General features: G+C 38.2%; 1 protein-coding gene across 2 annotated transcripts in view; it reads right to left on the bottom strand.

Moving 5' to 3' along the window:
* Positions 1 to 25,509, bottom strand: part of SEMA5A (semaphorin 5A) — a 328,915-nt gene that overhangs the window by 185,262 nt on the left and 118,144 nt on the right. The window contains exons 4-5 of one of the 2 annotated variants that reach the window (XM_075052509.1): positions 21,982 to 22,081; positions 8,841 to 8,886 (exon numbers count right to left, since the gene is read on the bottom strand). In XM_075052509.1, coding sequence (XP_074908610.1) covers positions 8,841 to 8,886; positions 21,982 to 22,081 — 146 coding nt within the window. Of the gene's footprint in view, positions 1 to 8,840; positions 8,887 to 21,981; positions 22,082 to 25,509 lie in introns of those variants that run through there. The other variant, XM_075052510.1, reaches the window with a different exon arrangement.

Here is a 25,509-nt window from a genome sequence, read left to right as displayed (position 1 = left end):
TATAGAGCCTACACAGAAAGAGGCTGATTCTCAACGGAGAGCCCATGTCCCTCCACGAGTATTGCCCTGTTGTCACAGAACACTGCTTTAGTCCAGAATTAGCTGAAGTATGCCATGGTCCTATACAGTCCAGATATTTAGAAAGGACCAGCCTGATTTCTTTTCAAACAGATGCTACTTGGTCATTCAGCTTGTGGAGCTGTATCAGTATACTCATGTTTGTGAAAATGTAAACATGAGTGCTGCCTTCTTAGGAAGAGACATTTCCACAATTACTTTTAATGCATGTAATGCGGCCTGATTGACCACCATACATACCAGGAAAAAATTAACATGAAGGGCTAAATTATACCACTATAAAATCCACATCAGCTGTTTCATAAATATCTGCTGTAAAATGTACACACATACCTTTTGATATCACCTCTATTTCTCATGAAAGCAAATGCACTCATATTATATATTCAGGTGATCCAGGCTTCCCCTTTATCGTAGAAACAAAACACAAATGTTTAATATCTAAAGAAAAGTGGGGCTTTACTCCAGTGGAATTGAAAAATTTTAGTACCTATTTTTCTTCTTTACTGTGAAACCGGAACAGAAAATTACGGTAAACACACAACAAATGCAGCCTAACAAGCAGAGGTAAGAAAGAAAAAATAGAAATAAAAAAGCTAGGCTCCTCTAGCTAAATGGATGTGTTCAGACTCATTTGTCTAGAAATGCACTTGCACTTGTATTTCAGTACTGGCACAAAACAATGACAGATACAGCAAATAAATGAAAAATGATAATGTCTCTGCCTGGCTTTCTTTTTCTTCCCTTTTCCTCCATCTCCCAAAATACTAACACATACTGATAAGCCAGAGCAGTAGCAAAGCCCTGCCAATTTGCCAATATTCTTTCGCTTCACTTAGACTCTTTCTAAATGTACGTGACAAATTTCAACTCTACTGAAGGGTAGTCAATTACAGATTCTGGAGAGTAAAACTTTCCAATTATGTAGAAGCCAAGTGTAAATGAATAACAAGCAGAGATGAGCAGAAGAGGAGTCACACATCCAACTGGCCACCTCATATGCCCTCTATGTAGTTTTGTATTGGGGGTCTGCATATGAACTCAGAACATCACACATAAAAAAACCTCAAACATAATATATGTAACTACATGTATGCAGGTGAAAAATCCCATGCATAGAAAGAACATTCAGAATGTTCAGTACTTGGCCAAATACGACCAAAGATGGTTTCAGAATAGTAGCCATTTTCTGTGTTAGTATGTAGATGAATCTATGAACACCAGTTGTTTCAGTAGCAAAATTTTCTTCAACAGAAATAGAGCACTGTCTGCTGGTAATTGATTCCCCCCACAAATACAGTATAGAGTGAAGATCAGGATTTGTGTGACCTAGCATGTTTTATCTAGTTTGAGGAAGCCCCTTTCAGCTGCATGTAGAAGACATCATTTGGGTAAAGGTTAGACATATGTGAAATTATGCACTGCTAGTTGAATTCATCCTTTTCTGGCTTCAATCAAGTTATAAGTTTGGTCAGACATTATTGTTTTGCAAGCAGTAAACATAATGAAAATACTAATGGTATCACAGAAAAAAGAACTGGAATGGACTTAAAGCAGCCACCAAGTCCATCTCTACCTGCCACAAAGGACTAGCTCTGGCTTCATAAACACTTCTTAACTCTTCTTTAAATTCTCAATTCTCTAATTTAATTATTTGTGGACTTGCTGTATAATAAAATCCAACAGTCTGCCATCAGAAAGGTATCAACAAGAGGAAGAGGTATTGTATATAAGTGGCATTGTGATACACAGATGTACCATGCTTTGCCTTTTCTTTTCTTTTTTTAAACTCTGCTCTCAGCACCACCTTATACAAAGGTAACAGTTCAAATACCTCCTCAAGTTTTGCTCATCCCTAGCACCCAAGCAGAAGTTTGCTCTATCATCTTTCAGTGACTCTGCAACTTGCTCACCTCAGTCTCCTTTGGAAGTTTTATGAGCACTAGCTGCTCCCTCTGCTTCCAAGCTTTCATAGAACTTATTCACTCTGCTTATCCATTTTTCATTCACACGTCCCAGACACAAATGTGAAGGGCTCAAGCAGAAGTGATGTTTTGGTGGCTGATGCTCCTTCACATAAAGAAGGGGAAAAACCATCTGTAACAGGGAAGAATATTCTCTATTCTCCTCACCCTTCTGTAGATTCCAGGCACAGGAGAACCCAACAGAGGGGGTTTTTTCCATTTGTTTTGTTTGTTTGTTCCCCCCCCTTAGGGACCCAAATAGAATGTTAAATCTCACTCTGCTTTGCATTTCAATATTGCCAACCTACGGCTGTCACAAGTTAAGGACAACCCTAGGTTAGTTCCCTTATGCCTTCAAGTGTGAAATCAGAGAAAGTTCTTCTTGCGTCTCCTTTTCTGCACAGGCAGTTTCACCCCAAAATAAAATTATGATTCATTAGGTTTCTTTCATGTATTTCACAAATCAGACATCCATTACACAACTAGTGACTGTAAGTAACATACAATGCAAAAAATAAAAGGACTGAAATACAGTGGATGAAAGTTTTAGAAAAAAAACATTAAGCTGCCTTTTAATGGGTTCTATTTGTTTGGCAACTCAAAAAAATCAAGGCGATTAAAAGATTAAAGCTTAGTTTCCTCACCTTTATCTCTGAAGTTGTTGATTATAACTGAAATTTTTAATATCAGCATAGATTAAAGTTTTGATTCTACATGATGACTTCTTACAAGCTTTCATTTTGTTCACAGCAAAGGGAACCCTGGGGCACTGTCCCAAAAATGAACCATAAGGAGAGTCTGAGTGATTTGCACCTTTACTGGAACACCATTCTCTCTAGATTGGGCCAAATACCACCTTAGCCAAAAAGACAAACTAAGGTTATGAAAGCCTCCCACAAAAGATATGATATGATCTCAGTTTATAATAATAACAAGCAATTGCTATTTTCAAAATAGGATTACAATCCTGGTAAATATTTGATTCCTTTAAAAAAAATATATAGTGTTGTTAAAAAATCATATTCTGTATTACAATTAAGGTAAAAATTTATAAAAGTCTTTCAAGTTATACATATGAATTTATTGGTAAAAAACCTCAATCATTAAGTCAGAGTCCCTGTTTGTTTAACCTAGATAAACACAAAGTATATATTCAAAGTATATTACAATTTACACAAATCATTATTTAGCCTACCAGCTAACCATTAATGACTCCTATAGAAGTGAACTATCATATGTAACAGGTATTTCAGATACTCCTGACACACGTAAACACCAGCAAGAATTCCCTCTGGTAAAATTCATTCTCCAAAGTAGCCCCTTTTCTTGACAATTCATACAATTCATAGATCCAATTTTGCCTTTAATTCCTTGAATGCCTCATTAAAGGGGGGATGGGGGGGGGGGTGTATACACACACACACACACACATATCTATAGCTACATATAAACCTCCCAGTAATCAAGATTCCAGAATTTAGATTTGAATAGAACACATGAAAAAGAACCTCCAACCTTCTTAGCCTGCATAAAGAATTTAATTTGAATCTTGTGGTACACTAGGGGCTAAAATCGCCTTTAAAAATGGACTTTGAGGTATGTGTATTTCTAACTGAAAGATGTGCAGATTCAGCATGAGAATAAAATCCCTAGACAGCTATGTAACTACAGGAGCAGGTGGAATAGGATCATATTCAACCTTCTGGGCATCTCAAACTGAGAATAGGCTTCATAGATGGAAGATTGAGAAGAGGAAGGGAAACTCAAGCATGTGTCCTGTAGATGCCTTAAGAATGTGAGTTTGTAAAGAAGTTCGTCTTACGGATGAAGAAAAGATGCATACATTCTATCAGGTCTGTGAAAAGCTGATACATGCTGGCTTGTAAAAATATTTATGGCATTTGTGGCATAAACACATTTATAAGCCAGCATGTTTGAGCTTTTCACTCTTTACAGATACATCAGCAAACTTGTCATGTAGGTAGACACAAACAAATGTTTGAATTTAGAAGCTCTCTTTCCAAAGAACTGGGGGGGGGGGGGGGGGGGGGAGGGGAAGGGAAAAAAAAGGTGAAAAACAGACACTTGTTAGAGCCATCCTCTACATGATGTCAAAGCCCCACTATTAATCCTGACATTGGCTAGATATCATCTTTTTTAAAAAACATTTTTGAAAACAAATCTATTCACTTCAACACTACTATTTAGATTTCTGCTTTTCTATTTTAAGGAATATAAAAGAGTTTTCAGGAAATCCAGCTTTCATCTTGGCCAATGCTTTTATGGATTATTCTACTATTACTTGAGGTGAGCAATAGCAAAGCAAAACTCACAAAACAAAATCATGCAGAGTCAGGCCTTCTATGTCTGTGAGCCTACTATTGCTGTAGCAAGAGTTATAAAATATTTGTCCTTCTACAACCACAGCCCAATGAGTGCTGCTTTCCTAATCCGTAATCGCTGTGCACGCATTGTTCCAACAGGCAGCTTTGAACAATTTGACTCTTAGGCTTCTCCGGCAAGAGCTTAAAAGGCTTTCACTTGTTTTATTCTTCTTTATTCTGCTACACAAAGGAAATTGCTGAGACACACCAAATACTGGTTTGCTACAGACACTATCATATGAAACTTGCTTACTCAAACAACGGGCTTTTCCTGTAAAGTACAGAGCACAGAACCATGACATGTGGGATGACAACTTTGATGTACCCACAATGGGCAACGATGTCTCACTGCATAGTCCTAGCTCACGTTTAGATACACATCCCGTCTGATGCAATCTAGTAGCACTCTAACCCTCACTTTTACAAGGGATTAACTTTCATTAAACTGATGGAAACAGTACACTTTTAGTACATGAATCTCTGTTCTGCATTTCTTTTGTAAGAACATGCATTTCAAATGGCTGTCTGGTTTGTTTTTTTTTTTTTTAAAGGAAGCTTATCTTGTGTTTCAAAACTGTTTTCCAGGCATACACTTGTAGAAAACAGGGCATACACATATTTTGGTCCGCAGTAATTTTTGCACAAGTTTGAAAACAAGCAGTCATTATTTTACTTTATTCTTTTTTAGAGCACTTTCCTATTACAAAACAATACCTGATACTATTGCAATGTCTGATAATATTCCCAAATAATAATATATAAAATGTCTGTCTTTTCAAAAATCTGTAATTCTGTAATTCAAAAATTACAGAAAGCTGTAAACAAAAGATTTGCAAAGATGCTTTTGCTATGACTAAATGATCCTTACTGTTCCAGTTTGTTACATGGAACAGGAAGCCTTTTATCTTCATAATAGCAGTGTGTGGACAAACTAACGACACATTCCAACAGACACTTAAGCATGACAGATGAGGAAACTTGTTTACACAAATATAACTGAAGTGCATCAATGGTCAAGATAAAGTTTTAGGCATTCCCTTTATTTTCCAGATAGAAAAGTACTAGAAGAAAGATTAAACTGATGAATCAAACTAAAGAAATCAAAGCATCAATGTAAAGAAAATAAACAGTTATAAAAGTCTAATTGAAAACTGTAGAAAAGGAAGATGCAAATTGTTAAGAATCAACCTTGCTTCCATGCTGGAAGTATCTGCTGTGCATGAGGAAAAGTCAGCAATTTTCCTCCTCCTTCAGACACACAATAGCAAAGATAGAGCTTGAGCAATTTTCTAAAATAATTACACAACAGGTGTATAGGTTGTCTTATTTCTAGCCCTTTGGTATTGTTATTGTGCTACACTGAAAGCTTCTTCCATCTAGCACTTCACCATGTGACTTTTTCTTCCAGACCAGAAAACAGTTTATTAGCTTGTGAAACATCTGCATGTTTTTACAAAGGCTGGTTCACACAAAGAAATCAAAGTGAGAAACATAAGTAGAAGAATTAAACCTGTTCTTTACATTATTATTATTATTATTATAACTGTGTGAAGAAAAAAAAATTCTAAAAGAAAAGTTCTTCTGTCTGTACATAAAGCGCCAAAGTGTTCAGTCACTCAGCAAACAAATGCTAACTAGCACATACAGTATTAATGAGTTAAACCACATTATGCTTTATTTCTCATGTGAAATTCCATCATTCTGTTTTGCAAGGATTTCATATAACTTTTACTTTGCTTCTCATTTTTATTCCTACCTGTCTCAACCATAATAGAGTTTCAGTTTTGAAAGATCTGGAACTTCAAAATACTGTAATTTTTAATTGCTAACGTGGAAAACTTTATATCCACTAATCCTATTCAAAATATTTCTTTCACCCCATGTGAATGAGAGAGACATCACATGCCCTAAAGTTTCAGAAGTCAAAGTTTACTTCGATTACACCTGAGGTAATCCTATACAACATGTTGGGATGACTGGGATCGCAGCTAGGATTCTGTCATTCCAACAAAACTTATCTGAAAGGTCTGTAAATCTCAGTGAATCATTTGGTAAATACACTCTTGGCTCTAAGTGGGTTTCAGGTTGGTAGCTGGTAAGTTTGAATTCCAGGTTTCCACAGGAATGGTTACTGTCTCTTTCATTACTAAAGCTTTCACACTTTCCAGCATGAGACAGAGACTCTCTTCGTGTCTTAACATTTCCCAACAAAGGCTGAGAAAAGCCGTGCATCTTTATTATGGCTGAAGACTTGGAAGAAGAGTTCAGACAAGTAACCACCAGTAGCGAGAGCAGCACTGACCCCTGCCCCTGCCCCGGGGTACCTGGAGGGACTAAATGGCCTCTTGAGAACTCTCCCAAACCTACTTTTATGACTACAAGATCAGTGACTAACTTCGTACTTTCATAACAGAGTACAAGATGACCTGAGTGTGTTGTGTAATGAGTTTTGACAGTCCTAAACAATTCACCTTGCATCCTGGCTTACTTGCATCAAAACAAAGGCTCCAGCCACCTCACAGCTGATTTGGAGCTGCCATAACTGGCATATCCAAGGAAACACATCTTTCGGATAAGGGGTGTCCTGGGGCACTCTAACAGAACCAGAAGGGAAGCAGAGGGGAAGAAGAGGAAGAGAAGATCTGTGAAGGACAAATAGGAAGGAGTCATAACGGTAGATCTGAAAACAAGGGGAAAACCGAATACTTGGAGTAGGGATAGTAAAGATATGCTGGTGAAAGAAAAAAAAAAGTTACATACTTTGGGTTTGATTTAGAAATACAGTCTCCCTAAAGGGTTGTGGAAGAAGGTTTGAAGATACAGAGGCAAACCAGTGGTGCTATAGCATTGAAGATGGAATAAGAAACTTTACCAAAAGTCAACTTGAGAAGACTGTTTAAAGGCTTCTGCACATTCATAAGCCCAAAACCTAGTAACCTTGTATCACATCAACAACATGATTTCTGTCTTCATTTTTTTTTTTTTTTTTTCTGATTGGGGTGGGTCTTTGTTCGAGTCAGTCAGCACAATTATAAACCTCTGTAAACTACAGATTTCTCCCTCATTAGTAAGTTCAGCCTACTGATACCTATCCTAACAGAGGAAAGCTGTGAACTTCAATCTATGAATTAGCAGCATAAACTACAACAGCACCATCAGAGACCTCTGAGTGCAGCCTCTCAACAAGAACCTTCATTCAGGATTTAACTGAAATTATTTGCCAGGATATTGAGTACGTCACATAAGGTGAAAGTACAGTCTGAATTCTGGATATTAAAAGTGCCTGGTGAGTCACAGCCTTAAGCACTAGCAACGAAATTGAATATTTATCAATACTGCCATTTTGGTTAATTATAAGCCAACTTCAGATTTTGTTTCTAATAGTCTTGGAAGGTAAGGGAAGTCTGCAAGCCTAATTAAAGCATACACAAGGTGTTCTACAAATCACAAGGGCAGCCTTATCTGAATGCATTTTACTTTTCCATATTCTACTGTATAGTATTAATTCATGAAATAATAGGCACAGTACTGAATCTAAAGCTAGTTAATTTTAAATTGCAAAAATGAAAAGATTATGAAAAACCATACATTTCTATTTCATTGTGATTTTCTATTTCTTCACCTTAGCAAGTTAGCCAACTCAATTAAATTTACTAAAACACCTCTTAGAGCCAAGAACAGGAGAATAATGAAGGTTAGAAATGATGCCAAGGTTAAAAATAACAAAAGAGAAAACCAACAAAACCTAAGCAAGGAACATCACTCAGAAGACTGAGGGAAGATGAGTTTGCTGGTATATGGAAGTCAGATGAAGTTCAGGGCAAAATAAATTGATCAGGGATTCTCACTTACCTTTCTATGAAGCCTAACTGCCTCTAGAAGGCTTTGCTTCACCTTCCGAGGTCTTAACAAGTTTTAAACAGTAGAGAGCTGCCTATATACAAAACTGAGACTTTGGTACCTGTGTTCACACTATATTTCTTCCTTGAAAATTTGCTGTTTCATTTGCCTAAATTAACTTTAGCAAGTATAAATGAAATTTTGTATTTATCATTATAAAAAAAAAATTCTCTATAATAACAATAAATTTTGAATACAGAAGCTGCACAATCATAAATTGAAACATTTTTATAAGAGAACATGATCCTCCTTCCCAGCCTCCATTTTTTATAGATTCATTCTAACAAAATGACAGCAGAGGAAGGTAGCATCAGGTCTGTATGGCCTGGGACAAAGGCTAACCTGGAATTAAAATGGGTAATATGACTTATATAATATGGGGCCACAAAGAGGACAAAAACAGATGCACACTCATCTGTAGTTATGAAGCTTATGAATATGTTGATTAACTGCTTTAAAACATCTGCTTACCTACATCATGCAGAGGAACTAAGAAAACAAACACAAAACATACCTGTATTAGAGAGAGATCCTCAAGCTGCAACCTGAAGAGGTAGTTTCTGGGGTTAAAAAAAATAGTAGATAAAAATTAATTGTTATTAGTGTTTAAGTAAAAAAAAAAGTTACTAGTGTTTAAATAAAAACATAATTAATGAATATAAAAGAGGTAAAAATTTAAAAGTGACTGGTAGTCAGGACTCTCGATTCTTTCAGGGACTGTCTTAACACACAGCCTTTTGGGCTAAAGACTAAGGCAATGTCTAAAACTGATCTTCATCTTGAAGGACTGGCTGCATATAAATAAAGTAGGTATTTATACTGTATACATGTACATCTGAGTCATTGCTCCAGTCTTCCTTTAGAATCAATGAGAAGAAACACTCAGTACTTTGGCAGATTTGCGCGACCAGTGTTAGATGTCTAAATGAGAAGAGGAGGACAGGCAGGTTAAAGCTGCCCGTTTCTCTCCACAATGATGGGACCCTTACACAATTAGCTCAGCCACAGATACGTAAAGTTTGAAGCAAAGGGGCCCAGTACGATGGAGCGTCTGTAGAAGCCACAGAGTTTTCACAATTCTGATTGAAGTCCTGACACCAGGTCTAATTTCTTTGAAACCCAAGGATTTTTCTCCACGTACAGCAGGAGCTACACACAAACCGAGCGCATTTTTCAAAAGCCCATGCTCTTCTTACAAAAGCATTTCTCACTCCGCTTTTTCTCTACAGCGGTATCGCTGCACCTACAGAACTTGGGAGGAGATGCAAAGGCACTGCTTGAAACCTGGGGAACGCTGCGTTCGGACACTCCGCCAGGACCAGAACCGCCTCCTTCAGCAGGCATTGGTGCGATAGCTGTACGCTGTCGCCGCTCCTCCCCGCGCACGCTGCCCGTCGGGTTAAAGCAGCTGCCTCCTTACACCTCTGCTGATAAACCCGCCCTGCTGGCAGCGACCATGGTATCAGCCCAGGACCCTCAAAAAGAAGAGCAAACACCACACCGTCTTTGACCTGGTTTCAGCACATCCTTCTCTAGTGCAGATTCGCTTTCATGCTAGGTCTGCAGTAAGGCTCTTCCACGTTCCATGCCCATATTCCTCTTGCCCAATTTTTTTTTTCTTTCTTTCTTAGTGTCTTCTCACACCTCTTTTTCTTCTTTTCATTATGTCTTTTTTTTTTTTACTACATTGTCACATATATATTCTTCAATCATCTTCTGCCTAATTTTTACCTTAAAGCAATTCTGATTTTCCAATGCCACTACAGAGTAATTATGTTTTCCAGATAAAAATTAAAAGGAAGACAATTTTGAAAGATTAATATAAATTACTTCAATTTTAATTTATTCATAACAAATCCATAATGTCAATTTCTAAGATTTCAAAAAATTCACAGAAAGTAAGAAAAACTGATAACAAAGAGATTAGTAAATTTAAAATTTAAATTTAAATATTTGCAATATTCACAAATGATCTGCAATATTACATCCATGCAACCAGTAGCAGTGTAATCCAAATTAAAATTAGGCCATATTTTTTGAGATATTAGTTCTAATTCTTTCCAAAGTGGTATGAGGCATTGTCAATGGGCACAGACGGTCAGGACCTGTAGTTCACATCTCTATTCATTTTTTAAAATGAGACTGCAGGGGTTGCGGGGGGAGGAACAAAACCAAAGTGTGTCTAAAAACCAAAAAATATCTTTTTCAAAGCATATATCTCAGAAACACAACCACTATCATAGCCAGCTTTATTTATGGACTCTGGGGTGCAGCTATGTGTATTTATTTATTGACTCTGGTACATATATGGTCCACTTAAATTGTGGACTTACAGGAATCAGGTCACTTTCCTAGGAATTTTGCTAAAGGGAGTTACTCAAAACACAAGAGGCAGCAGGCTCTTAAGGGCAAGAATTCATGAGGAAGTAAAATAAAGACAGAATATTTGTTATTAGCACAGATAAATCACCACAAAGAAACAACTAAAATACTTGGGTTTGAGTCATGAAGAAACCTGACGTGGGCAAACACAGCAAACATTGCAGGACAAGGTTTACACAAAGCGTCACCCACAAGGTACGTGCAAATTGACTTGAAAGACTTTCACTGAAACGTCAGGAAGCGATGCCTATAGTCTTTCCAACCCATCTAAACTCTCTCTGTAAGGACACAAAATACCTTCACATCTGCAAAATGTCTTGCGCAGAAACATTCAGCAGGGAACATACTCAGTCTGCTCCTCATCTCATTGCATGTAAGCTTCCATCAACCATCATTGATTGTGCTTCTTCCACTCCAGATATCAAAGTTAAAGAAACCTACAACTTCACTGCTGTTGCAAATCTTTTCTTCCACTTAGAGAAGCAGAACAACTCGTCTCTTCCAGAGAAACTGAACTGCATCCTCAGCAGGTATAAACTGTTTTCTTAACTCCGTGGTATCAGACTCACAGGAGTGGCACATAAATGCCCCACCTTGCTCTACAAATAAAAGCAGTCTGTGTTGCAGAACATTTGAGCAGACAGTCTGGTCTCACAGTTTTAGTTGTTGGGTCAGTACTTAGCACAGTGTCACGTCAATCTCTATGCATTCTTCATCATAAGATAGCTACTGAAGATTTATCACTGATGTGGCATTCTGAGACAGATTATCAACTTATTAATGTCTTTTTATGGACTTTCATCCTGACATCATTTCAGCCTATTAAAACATAAGCTATTGTCCCAAACTGTAAAACGTCTAAATTAATGAATAAACAAACACAGTGTCAGCCTAAAAAAAAAAACAGAGGCTGAAAGTTTTGTGGGATTTTTTTTCCTGGAAAATGAGATTTGTATCCCATGCAGTAGAGCACAACACTTCTACCCATCACTATATCCAGTGTGGAATTAGAAATATTGACCCTATAAGTGTTAGGGAGACTAACATGTCTATATTCACGTGAATGAGCCAAGATCCAGAGCTAATTAGTGTACATTTTTCAACTTGCTTTGGCTGCCAATAACCAATTAAAATATTATTTTCAGCTTTATATAGCCAGCAGAAAGAAAATGGAATAAGAAGAAAAGCAATGTGCAAGACTTAGTAAAAGCATTACACCTTAGCAACATAGAGGTAAACTGAGCAAATGGACAGCACAGAGTGACTGTGGCTACGTAAGTAATGCCAGGACAAGTGGAAAACTAGCACTCAGAGAGCAGTCGGAGCTATTCCTACCTAAATGTGCCCACTTTAGTAAAACTTGCAGGATTACATTTAGCTATACAAATATAATAGTTTAACATTCTAAGACATGCACCTCTAACATGGGAGAACTCATTCAGAAAGCACATGTATGAGAAAAAGCTACAAAAATATAGATAAGCAAGCGTGATGGTAAAAAAACCACACTGGAAACATGATATTAATAAATCTGGCAGTCCAAAGAAAAAGTCAATGCCAATTTTCATGAGACGTGCAGAGCCATGATGCTGCTCACCAGACAGGTGACAATACTTTTTTCAATATGTTACTGAGATTATGCCCTGGATTGCCATTTTTCAACCTCTGTTTAGCTTTATTCTAGCTCATTTATGCTTTGAAGGCAACAAAGTATGAGAAATAAAAATGACCAAATACGTTTCTGAAGCATAGGTACGGACCTCTTAGCACGTAGGCCTGTCTCTTGTCCGAATACTGTGGTAATAAAAGCAAGACAAATACAACTTTACATGTTGGTATTAAACTGATTTGACATTGGCGGTAATTGGTAAATTTGTTTCCATTTGGTGCTTAATGAATGAGGAAAGCAAATATGTTACATAAATCTGCAAACATAAGGATGCTGTAATGAGAAGAAAACACAACTTGTCTTCCTTCAGATAGCCAGCAGGCAATAAGCATTTTGCTTTCCACTCACAGCACTGAACAACTTTTCTAGCTGCGCTATGGTAACTAAAACCTGTTAATCAAGAGCCTGCTCAAACCCAATGGCAAGGACTTTTACTGGTAGCAGTAGGAACTGAATGAAGCACCACAAAAAGCGTGCTCCAGTCACCTCCTTGGTGACAATGTATTTCAATCTGTTGCAGTGAATACATCCAGTATGACTACAGATAAAGGTATAAAACTAATCTTCTGTTTGTTCCTAAGCAAGTCCATGTCAAAAAAATCAATTGAAAACCCATAAAGTTTCAAAAGTATAGCATGTTAGTAATGGTTGTTAAATCCAGCACTTTACCCTTTTCTTTGTGAAACGGCAAGCTATAAAACATGAACACAACAACAATACTGTTGCATTAAACACAGACATGAATTAGAAGAACATTAAGGTGGCACATACGGCTTAGGAAAACGTACTATAGATTAAGCTTTTGAAAAACTCATAAAATAGCAAAAAAACCCCACCCCAAGCCCCCATATGCATCTGCAATTGAAAGCCTGAATCAATAAATAGGGCTTACAGCAAACTCAGAAAATCAAGGCATGACCAGATATGCTATCAAATCTTCTGGAAATAAACCAGTAAAAGATTCCTTCCTGTGCACTTGTTTCAGGAAACTATTTCACATGAAAGAAGAAAATGTTATTCAATTTACTGGAAGGAAAGAATATTAAGACTGAAAATGAAAAGTATAAGCACTGTAAGAATCAACTATTAAGCAAAAAGTCATGATTCCACGATCAAGATGGGAAAGCTCTGGGTAAAAGCCAATTCTAGTTCTGCAGTGTAGTAAAATTAGGAATTGGAAATAAAACAAAAAAGAAAAATAAGAATAGGAGGAAAGGAGATAATCAATATAAATAAAAAATTATGATGCAGAAAATTCATTTGGTTATATTAAGATACGATAGGAAAAATATGTGAAAAAGCTAAAGATGATACATTGAAAATAAAAGAAACCTAATCAAAGTGGTCTAGTTGAACTATTATAAGAAAACATTCAAATCACAATAATGAAAAGCAGAATGGTCAATAAGTCATTTTTTGTCTGCATTTTGCAGGAAATAGAAGTCTCAGCAAATGATAATAATAAATTAAGAAGCTTACTGATAAATGCTAAAGATGTGAAAACAGCATATACACAGAGATAAATATTTTCAGACTAGCAGGGCATGCTAATTCAACCTAAAAATTACAGTGAAGTGATTTTTGGTCTTCTTATTGCTCTTTTTTAATAATTTCTAAAATTACAGGCTTTCTTGAGGAATGAAAACCATGTTTTATTAACATTCAAAAGGGCAAAAAGGAAGACTCAGGTGATCATAGGCTGATCAGTGAGACACTAAGGGTGGCAAACATAAAAACACTATTGGAGTCAATTAGGAAAGAATCCCATTATAAATTAAATTAATCCACTCAAAGTTCCTGTAAAATCTGACTTTCTTCTCTGATGGTTGCTCCTCAGGATTAGCAAATCTTACTAGATTCACTTCCCTGTGGCTCCACATCCAGTCTCAGCAGTGACTAGGGATCCTAGAACGTAGCCCTCCTGCACAGACATCCAACAACAGCCAGACGTCACTTCCATGTATTTCTTGCCACAGGCTTCTCCAGGAGAAGCAGAAAGGCGCCAGTGGCCCGTCTCCGCGGCCCTGGAGCTCACCTTCCTCCTGCGGTCCCACCACGCCACGTCATCTCCAACGTGCATTACCAGCTCCTCCTGTTGGCCCCTGCTTCCCACACACAGCACCCAAGTTCCCCAGCTGGACATGGCCTCGGAGTATTTGTCACCTGCACACCTCTGCTGTGTGCAGACCAAGGCTTTTCTGGACATTGTGCTTTAGTGCCGAGTAGTTTGTGGGCTTAGTCAGCTATTTATTTAGTAAGTTGTTGTTGGGTTCAACTTTATCCTGAAATACCACCTCAACCAAAACGTTAACCCTGTATTTCATAACTGTTGCTGACCAAATCTTTAATACTTTTTAATGTTGCAACACATATCTCAGTGCATGCCCCCAGTTTTTACATTTTGGCAGATGTGGCATACACTGTACAGTACTCGCCCACAGCCATGTGGTCTTGTTACTATTCCATTATTCAACATATTAATCTTCTGTTTCTTTCCAAGATTAATTTGAAATTAAATTTAAATGCTACTGTTATATCTCCTCCAAAAAAACAGTAATAGGAATGGGCTTAAATAAACAGAAATTTTAGACAGTTCACACCTTTTGTGGCCTCTTTTCCTACAGTAATCAACTTTGGCACATAAAGTTTACTTGAGTTGGGTTTGGGTTTTTTGGGGGGGGCGTGGGGAGGTAAAGAGTCTAAGGTGTCCAAAGTTTAGACTTTTTTTTATTTTATTGTTTTCTTAACAAAAGAAACTGCAACAACAAAATGATCAAGAATTATGTAAGTGATCATATTAATGCTAAAGGTACTTAAAGGAAGGAGATACTAAACTTGATGGCCCACATTTTCAAAGCCAGCCTTGAATCTCCCTCTGGTGATCATGTGTAGAGGTCTGGTAGAGCTGCTGGTTTCCAGCAGAGCCCTGCCCTTCAGTGGAAGCTCGCTGTACGTGGGAAATTCAGAAGCAGGATGCACACCAAGGTAAGCACATAATGTCAACACACCTCTATACAAAACGCAATCTTGCTCCCATCAAATTTTGAGAGGTGAAGGTCACGTGCACGGTGTGCATCCCTGCATTGTTAAATTTTCTGATTGTACTCTTGGAACGAGGATGAGACACACACACACACACACACACCCCTACCTATCTAGCATCTCTCATAAGACGAGTGCACCCACAAGGGCACCGTAGGAACTGGTGCAAGGCAGCGACGTTTCAGAGGCAGGGCAGAGTCCTTCACTGACCTGACCGCTGCTCCAACCGGTACCTCCCTAGGACTCCTTTCTGTATCGTGGTTATCAGCCTCTGGCCAGCTGGTAGCTCCCTGCCCTGCATTTCAGTGCCATAAAGGCAGACACCAGTTCAGCAAGGACCAAACTGGTGATGTAGGACAAAAACCGTACGTTTGGACTAACAGTCGCTGCAGAAGAAAGGAGCGGCTAACTGGCATGAGAACACAGTCTAACCAGGAACCCAGAGAAGGCATAAGTTGCCACATTCTGCAGCAGGACATGTACTACTGCTAGCACAGATCAACTGTATATACATTAAGTCATGACTTCAACTACAGACAGGTACTTTCAGAACACCAGTCATCTGATGTCATTTCTAAAGGTGGCTTACACTGAAACAGCAGTATTCTCTGCCAAAGAAGTTCCATTTACTCCTGCCATTTCTCTTTTCATCTTACCCTGAGTCAACTCCAGGGCTTCTCCTCCGATGCATTATTTTAGTTCCACTAATTAAAATGACAAGACATTAAATCAGCACAAGAAAACGAGTAATTTTTGTGGGGTTAGTGAATTGACTGGTGTTAATCTGCAACCAGACTATTACCAGAGGTGGTGCAAAGGAGGAAAAAATTGCATGGTGGAACAAGGCATGAGCAGGAGAGGTACAAAGCATTAGCTTTTAAAAATATTTAGGAACCCATTAGCAAGGTAGGAAAGAGAAGCAGTAGGGAGAGAAAGACCTTCCTCTTTCTGCTGGTAGGGTGATAATTTCTCTTAGTTTTAACATTAAGCCATACCTTAGATTAGATCAGATCAATCAGTGGAAGGACAGACATTGATTACCCTGAACCAAGTGTTAAATAAGCAGTAAAACCCTGATGGATGTTCAAAGAATATAGCACTAATTCCTGGTGCCTGTATATTCTCCCAATATGTAGTGCTCAGAGCATCTCATTAACAAGAAGCTCTCAGATTCTCCTGCTGGGAGCAGACAACAGCAAGAAGCAAACCTGTAGAGTTATTTATTCCTTTATTAGAGATTCTTAAACCACTGTTAATGAATCCTTTAATTTGCCTTTCTGTTATTATGGCAAGTAGTGGTAATGGTTCAAATTAACGTTCCCAAACACACATCTAATTAAGTGAAAAGGCATACTGTTACAGTCCTTCATCAGCGAGATAAGGAGTGACTGAGGCAATAAGCCACCTCAAAGCAAGTTATAATCCTCAAAGCAAGTTTAATTAACTTGCAGGAGAACATACAGGAGAAAGCCACTGTTATTAGGAAGCTCTGTGTAAAAAATAATGTAAGATATGTCTAAATATATATTATCCAATTAAAAAAAAGTTGAAAAGCTTTGAGACCCATTTCTGATAAGTAACTATATAATTTTAAAGTATAGCTGGACTAGCCCAACTTGAATTTTAAAAATTAAATTACTACGTCTTAAGAATGAACTCCAGCTAGGCTCCTACCAGTTCATCATTTCAAGCACAAGAGGCTTGGGAAGAGGAGGATTACTTCATTTTTCCTTTAAATAAACAAGTTTCTTCTGACATAATTATTCTTGCATGATCTTAATAAAACCATTAAGAAAAAAAAATATTTTAAAAGTCACAAAAAAAAAGAGAAAAAGGAATGGATTAAAAGGAAAATGTTTCTAATTATTTTGAACACCAACATTTTTGCCCTAACCCTACTGGGTTTGAGACATGCTTCTAGCTGACTCTCGTTCTATCAAAATGGCTGGAACACTTTTAACAATTTTTGATTTATAGAAACTAGGACTGGTGTTTAGCGCATTGTCAAGGAATGAGGTGAAAAAAGGCAATGCACAATTTGCCAGGGCAATTCAGACACTGCTGTATCCTTCCCCTGAGCTCGTCTTTTCCCCCCTCAATTGACCTTTCCAAGACAGAAACAAAGAAAATGCTGCAGGACATATGGCAAAGCACTTCCACATAGGAAAAGAAGGCAAGGTTGTTCTTGGGGAAATCTACGAATCTCCATGTGTACTGGCATTTCAAAATACAGAAATCATTATCATATTTGATTAGATGCTAAGTCAGTCCACTAAATAACACACCGAGAAATATTCACCAGAATATTTTATCAGGATTTATCAGAATAAGATAAACAAGCAGCCTCTCATTTCCTTGAGCTTACTGAGGAGCTAATGCCCTGAGAGTAATCCTTCGCTGATGCCACTTAATTATAAAAGTAAATTCTGCCCTGCCATATGGGTTTTTTTGAAGAAAACAAATGAATTCCCTAGAAGGTTTCAGATTGCAAGAGAACTCATTTATTTTTATCTGCCAGGTCATATGTGATGTTAAAAGAACAACGCCTGGGGCAAATTTTAAAGATACAGTTTCATGGGAACATAGCTACATTGCCCTGTGTCAAAAGCCAATAGTCTTTGTAATGTACTAATGACTGGTTTATATCTATACTGAATTTTCTCTGCAGAGTGTTTCTCGTTAATCTATTTTCTTTTTTTTTCCATTTTACATAAATGTATAATCTCATACAATTTAGCATATACCTATTAAGAAAAAAAGTTTCTTTTAAATTAAATCTAGACCCAATTGACATAACACTGAAAAATCTGTCACATTCTTCAAATGCAAATTTTAACACCCAGCAACCATAATAAAAATCATTTTTCTTCTCTTAATTCAGCTTCATAAATTGAACTGCAATCTTCGCTTGTCTTCACTATGCACTTTGGGCTGTTTGATCAAAGTTGGGCAAGATAAATTTCTCCCTTTGCCTTTTCCCTGTCTGCCCCCACCCCCTCAACCCCACTTCTCCATTTCTCAAAGCTATCTAAATGAATTTTTCTACACAGACAATTTGCGCAAAGATGTCCCAGGCAAGCGGGGCAACTGTAGGTTGCTACTGAGATCCAGGCTAACTCATCAGTCATTTTAGAAGATATTCCTCTCCCTCTGCCACATTCTGCAGCACGACATGTACTACTGCTAGCACAGATCAACTGTATATACATTAAGTCATGACTTCAACTACAGACAGGTACTTTCAGAACACCAGTCATCTGATGTCATATCTCCTTTTGCACAGCAGATTGACAGAAAACCAAATGACGCTGTTTTAAAACAAAAGTACGACAGCACTTACGCTTCAGATCCAGTATAGGTTATTAAGCAGACCTGTTACGCTGGAAGGCGTAATGATTGTCAAGTGACTCTGACACAAAGACAAGTGCAAGCCTCGTTAAACTTGAAAGTTGTGCTAGCTCCTTTTACAATTAAAACAGAAGGTATAATTGAACCTGTACTGTATAGCAATATTCAGAAACTAAAGCAGTTGCTACTAAAAAGCATCAGATCTCATGGTAGCAAACACGTATGAGTGTGACCTAAGAAATAAAGACACTCCCCACAGTTGAGGTACAGGATTTGTGAGGAATTTGAAAAGCAAACTTTTCAGGCATCGTGGGATCATATCTGTCTTTTTACATAGCTGGATGACACTGGCAGCTCCCAACGGGAATCCAGTCTGGATCCCAGCTGGGATCTTTGTTACCTTGCTTATTAAGACAAACAAGTCATGAACCTCTTCAGAGGCTGTAGAACTTCAAAAATGGAAGAGAATTATCTGCAGTGAATATCAGTGATGGAAAAGGGATTTAAGAATTTCCAATAGTGTCAAATTTTCACAACACTATTTTGTTTGGTTTCTAAGACAATGAAATTTGGGGAACAGTTCACTAAACTCCACTAAGGTGAAAAAAATCCATTATAAACTTAAGCTGAGCCAAGACACAGCTCCTGGCTGTGAAAATCATTCCTCTGGTTTAGAAGAAAACCACATTACTAAAGCAGAAACCAAGAGGTTCAAAAGCATCACCCCCTGTTTTTGTTTGGATGCTGGACAAGTAAATCATAATGGGAGCACTTCTCTTGGCAGTGTAAATGGAGTGATCTAAGTTTATTTGTAGCTTTGCCACGTGCCACATCACACATTTCCTTTCTCTACCATCGATTGGGTACAGAAGGGAAAACCATGTTGGAGGACTACAGATTACCATTTTCACAACTGAACAGGAACTTTTAACTGTTCAGATCTTACTGAAATCACATTGCACATAGTTATTAGTTTTTCAGTCCAGAAGTGTTGGTACAAGAAGATAATAAAAAAAAAAAAATTGTTGGAATATTCTAAGCGAAATAACTGTATATCAAAAGATATATCACCAGGGAGGAGGAATTAACAGTGCATTCTCTTCACTGTCTTTATGAGAGCACATTTGTGGCTTAGGACAGAAAATGAATTCTTCTAATGGCTCTTCAGATATGTGAATCCTGTGAGGCGAATGTGTAAGAAACTTGTACTAAAATTTTATCCACAGGCCATAGCACAAGTATAGTAATATTAATGCTCTGTTCAGATGGCCCTGAGTGAAAGGTAACTATAAACAGTGCGTTAAGAAAAAAAAACCATCAGTGCAGCCAGTTGAGACTATGAAAGGCTGCAAACACCACTCCTGCAAATGAGCAGAAAACTCAACATCATATTCACAGCAAACGATTCATTCTACATGGTAGCAGGGACTACACGCAAAAGGTGCATAATCAGCAAGATCAACACTTGCAGTTTTGAGACTACAGCACCCTGACAACGTGTTGCTAGTCTCTGAATCTATGACTCCATGACATACAATGACTTTCACCACATAGTCTGGCACAATGCTTCAAAAAGAGAAAAATGTGCAGTGAAAAGGACATACTAATATCAATAATATGTACAATTAGAGAAACCTGCTGGCAAGTGCAGTCATTCTAGAGTGAGGTCTCCATGGCCAAACACAACAGCACTGTGGAAAATCTTAGAATTTTAAATGGAAATGCAGAATAAGGAAAGGAAAAATCCAATAAATTCTGTGAACAAATAACAGCCAACTATACTGGACCATGGAAAACCAAGATTTCTGTCGTGCTTTTAAAAACATATTTCTAATTTTGCAACTTTAGGCACTACAAGAGATATGAAGCTCTGAAGAAGTATTAACTTATGGAGAAACCAAATTAATCCTATTGCTTTTACTGTATTGAGTCTTTTGCAAAAGGCAAAATTGGCAGCTGGCATTTTTTCGTAGTCTCTGACCATTCAACAAAGTCATCCAAAGCTTATCCCATAGTGATTCAAAAGGCTTCATCAAAAGCGCAAGTTTAAACCAGCATATTCTTTGCTGAGATTTGGAGCCCAGATGAACAGCAGAAAGGAAAAAAAAAGGGGGGGGGGGGGGAATTGAATTTTCTTCATCAGTTATGGAGATCTATACAGTGTGCATTGATCCAACACAAAATTCCATGGGACTGAGGAGAGTCTCAGACAGCTCTCTGACTTACGCTGGCTGTCTTTACAGAACAGCGCCAGCTGACAGGCTCATGCTTCATTTCATTTGACAGCTTACAGAATAGAAAAATCACCATGAGTGCACAGGATATCCCACTTCAGGTGGGCCAGAGGCATGTATGTATCTCCACACTCAGAGAGTTTTGCCCCTATAGATAAGCAACTTCCACTGGCACATGGTAAAAAAAAATTTCTTGCAGTGCACTTTATGACTCTGTATCTTGAACCTCATTTTCAACTAAGAAACAAATTAGGAAACAGAAGTATATTCCAATGCTAAAACTAACAGAAAAATGAAGTAACTAGAACTTTGTTAATTCAAGAGTAAAATATATTCAGAAGGCAGATTTAAATAATAAGGTTAGACAGTTAAATTTTTTTGCCAACCAAAACATTTTACCATATTTCATATGCTAAAAGAAGAAAAAAATGGTGTTCAAGGACTGTCACTGCTTCAATGTTGACACCTAAGACAGTGTCACTTCATCACAGCTTGCAAAGTACTGTTCTACTGTGCAAAAATTATGATTATCACTGACTTTACCACTAATTCTGCAGTCTTTACCAGATCATTCCTGGCATTGTACTGAATAATTATTAGAATCATCCAAGCACAAAGAGCCATATTGTGTAGCCAAATTTGGGATCATCATAAGTTTTATGCTATGGTAACTTTTGTCACATTGTCATACAGCATCTGCCTGTTCTACTGTATGCATCCAAAGTTTGAGAGTACTGCAGGACAGTCCTCTTAAAAATGAGAATAGTGTAAGCTATTAGGATCCTTGATAGCAGGCAGTCCATCTTTCAACTTGGGTCAGGAATAAGAGAAATAAACATACATAATGTTCAGTTTAGTAGGTCTGGAAGGTAAGGGTGTCACACAAGAGCAAGCTGATGTTAGAATTTGGCTCAATATTACTTAGCAACAAAGAACAAAATCCAGTCTGATGCAACACAAAAAGAAAATAGATTTCTCACCTTGCTCCAGCAATAAGCTCTTTTTGTCCTGGGTCAAACGTCAACTGTGAGAAGTCCACAGCATCTTCTGCTCTGAACACATGTAACCAAGGGGCAATTTCTAAAAACAATCAAGAAATACGACTGTTACTGTAAATGTCATAGTTGCAGTACATCAGGTAGCCAACATTACATTTGCAGATATTGTGGGGCTTCAAGTTTTCTCAGTATGGTCCTCTAAGGAGACATGGGAGACTTTTACCACTATACCACGTAATGTAAAATCACTATAACAATATAAATGGTTCTTCAAAGAAAGTGCAGTTGTACAAAAGCCTCATCCTCTAGAGTTTCTCTCCCAATTCTCAAGATATTGAAGCATTTTTCTTGGTGGTGTTTTTTTGTTTTTTTTTTAATGTAGTCACAAAGCAGTGGTCTGAAACATAAATGAAAGGTGAAGAAGGCTATGTATGTACGACATAACTGGCCACGGAACTGTCTATTTGAAGACTACAGTTGTGAAATAGTCAATAGAAACACCAAAGTTGAGCACATGGTCATGACCATTTAGAATACAGAGTCAACACCAAGCCCCCTGAGAATGCTGTGGAAGCGTAATTTTTGATACTGGTATCACCAGTTGCAGCTCAGGTTGCCAAAACCCATTCTAAGCTCTTTTCTTCACTCATGAGCATATTTTTCCTTTTGCAAATGTCTGGGTTGAAATAATCCATGTCTGGTGCCTGTTTCAGAATGATTTGTTCCTAATTTAAATGTTAAAGTTTTAGTACAAGTAGGTCATCCATTGCTAAGGAGAGGGCCCAGGAGAAAAATGTTATTCTGTGTCAAAACGTGTTCAGCCATTGCAGAGAACCATTAAACGCACTGTGCAGAAGCTGTAGCATCATATACTTTGGCAAAACAGATGGAACCGTGCAGTAGAATCACTTGGGTGTCAGAAAACTAACTTCTGCATTTTTAATGACAGCCTCTATGCATCTGGGCAATTTCAGGCCTGTAAAGGCAGTTTGTACACGTTCTGCAGAACTTGTAGCTAAATTCACTGTTGATTCCATCTGTATTGGATAGGTTCTCAAATAAGGGTCTGAACGCTGGGCAGGAAAGGGGATGGTGCTGCATATTAGATAACTATGATTACAGCTGCCATCAGCTACTACTGCAGATGCTGTGTGTAGAACCTAGCAGGATTCTATAGGAGGAAAAAAAATACATGCACACACATGTATGTTATAGGCCTATGTAGCCTTATACATACTTATTGTTCTATTTATATTTATATATATAAGGCTACACAGGCAAGCCCAAAGGAGACATTTCTTAACTTTTTTGTACTTGATTTTGCAAACTTAGCTTTTCAGTCATGCATTTTGTATGAAACAATCAATTGCAAAGTTCTAAAAAGTTGAGATATTAGGTAGGACGTGAAGATAAGGAAATCCAGATGCAAGTCTTGAAGAATCTCACTTACTGGAGAAAAAAAAAGAAAAAAGAAAAGAAAAATAAAGCCAAATAAAACTTTATCAATTCATCAGCCAATGTATCTAAAATCTCCATAAATTCCCTCAGACATTGCCCACATGGACACAGAATATGCACATGGTCTTCACAGAAGAAATACACACATACCCACACACGCACTCCCAACCAGAAATGGCTCTCAGTTCTGAGAGATGCAGAGAGGCTACTTTTCCTTGTACCAAGCACTGTGACTAGGACAGAAATGGATATAAAACCATTTTAGAAACTAGCAGAAATTCAGACAAAATCATAATACTGATGAATAACTGACAGAACCACAGCACAGATATCCTATGGAAAAAATCAGGGCTTTAAAGACAGAACAGAGCACCCAGGCTGGGAGTCCAACCAAGCCAGTGGGCAGAGGCTGCAAGAGGGGCTGGAAGGACAACCCAGGACATGGGTTTAGTCCCTTGGCTGCTGCGTTCGCCTTCCACATGGTTGCACGAGCCATGGGAAGCGCTGCCTCACGCATACAGGGAATTTGCACCCTTCAAGACGGCAACCACGGCTCCCTGGGCTCGCTCTCTGCCTCTGCTTGCACCCAGAGGTTTCTGCCTCTGGCACACAATCTTGCAGAATCGCACGCAAGTCTACTCCTAAACTGCCAAAGTACAACTCAGGCTATCAATGTATTAACATTCAAATTTGTATTGCTGCGTGCAAATAAGCAGAGCTGAAAACGCCACTGGCTCAGCAGCGGATCTGCATGCGGGTAAAGCCAGACCCACTGTGGAAACAGCAGCCTCTGAAAGAGAGACAAGGCAAGCAGCTGAGAACAGGAGCACTTCAGCTCCATAGTGGTAGGACAAATAAGACCCTTGGTCTCCTGTAAAACGAGGAAAGCAGTAGCTCTCCATAGCATGGGCAGGCCAGGGACATTTCAGTACGCAGAGGTATTGCGGCGCCAGAAGACTACAGGGAGGACTGAGATTCAAGGACACAATTCTCTTCCACTTGTCCCGCTGGCTCAGCAAGGCACAATAAAGCTTCGAAGTCCAGCAAGCAGGTGATTGAGACCATTTCCAGGTCTGGAGCAAGGGGGCAGGGGCCAGGCAGGGCATGGCAAGCCAGGCTAGAGAACAAGAAGAGAATAAGGACTTGCTAAGAAATCTTTCTGAAACCTGATTCCCCTCTGTCCCTCCAAAATATAAATTATTTTATCATGCCTTTGTTGCATTCAGCAGTGTTCTTGCTTGAGGGAATAAGGTCAGGAAGAGCAAATGGCAGCTAGGGCTGGGTTTTTTTTCAGCAAACACTCTGAAACCGTATCTCGTGTGTCACAGTGGCATCATGTGTCACGCAAGAATAAGCCTTTATGGGATAAAGCTACAACTTTGTGATACTTCTGTAAGAGAAAAAAAAAACACACCAAAAACCACCACCAACAAAGAAAACAAACAAAAAAGACAATCAAACAAAACCATGTAAGCTGTAAAAGTAAAAGCTTATTGGTGAAATTCTGCTTTGAGTTACACTACAGAAAATTTACATAACAGAATAATTAGATTTATTTTCATCTAATGAGCAAAATCTAGCTGAAAAGCCTTAGGTGAAACAAGACCTTTCAGTTCTGTTACAAGTTATCTCCTTAGAGTCAAAAATGCATAACGAGCTATTAAAGATCTATGAATTATTTTTCTTCAACTTAAAAAACTCATGGTAAAGTAGTAGACAATTAGAATTTCACTTTATTAATAGTTTTCATGTAGATGCAACATGACAAGCTTTACAAAACAACACAGCTATAGATTTTGTATACTACAATAGTACTATAAACACATGCGTAAGTTAATTAAGCTGGCCTGCTGACACATAACCTAACCATACAGCCTGCTGATCCCAGGTGACAAACAGCAGCTTCCCTCCCCTTTCCAATCCCAACCCTCCCTTCCCAGCACTCCCCTCCCTTTCCTCTGCCTCAGCTCACGTGCAGCACAGTAAAACACCTAGCTCCTAATGACTTCTCTCGTTACTCCTGATACCGAAAACACTTATTCAGACACACTT

This window comes from Buteo buteo, chromosome 20, assembly GCF_964188355.1.
Source record: "Buteo buteo chromosome 20, bButBut1.hap1.1, whole genome shotgun sequence".
NCBI classification, from domain to species: domain Eukaryota; kingdom Metazoa; phylum Chordata; class Aves; order Accipitriformes; family Accipitridae; genus Buteo; species Buteo buteo.
This window is presented reverse-complemented; position numbering and strand designations above follow the sequence as displayed.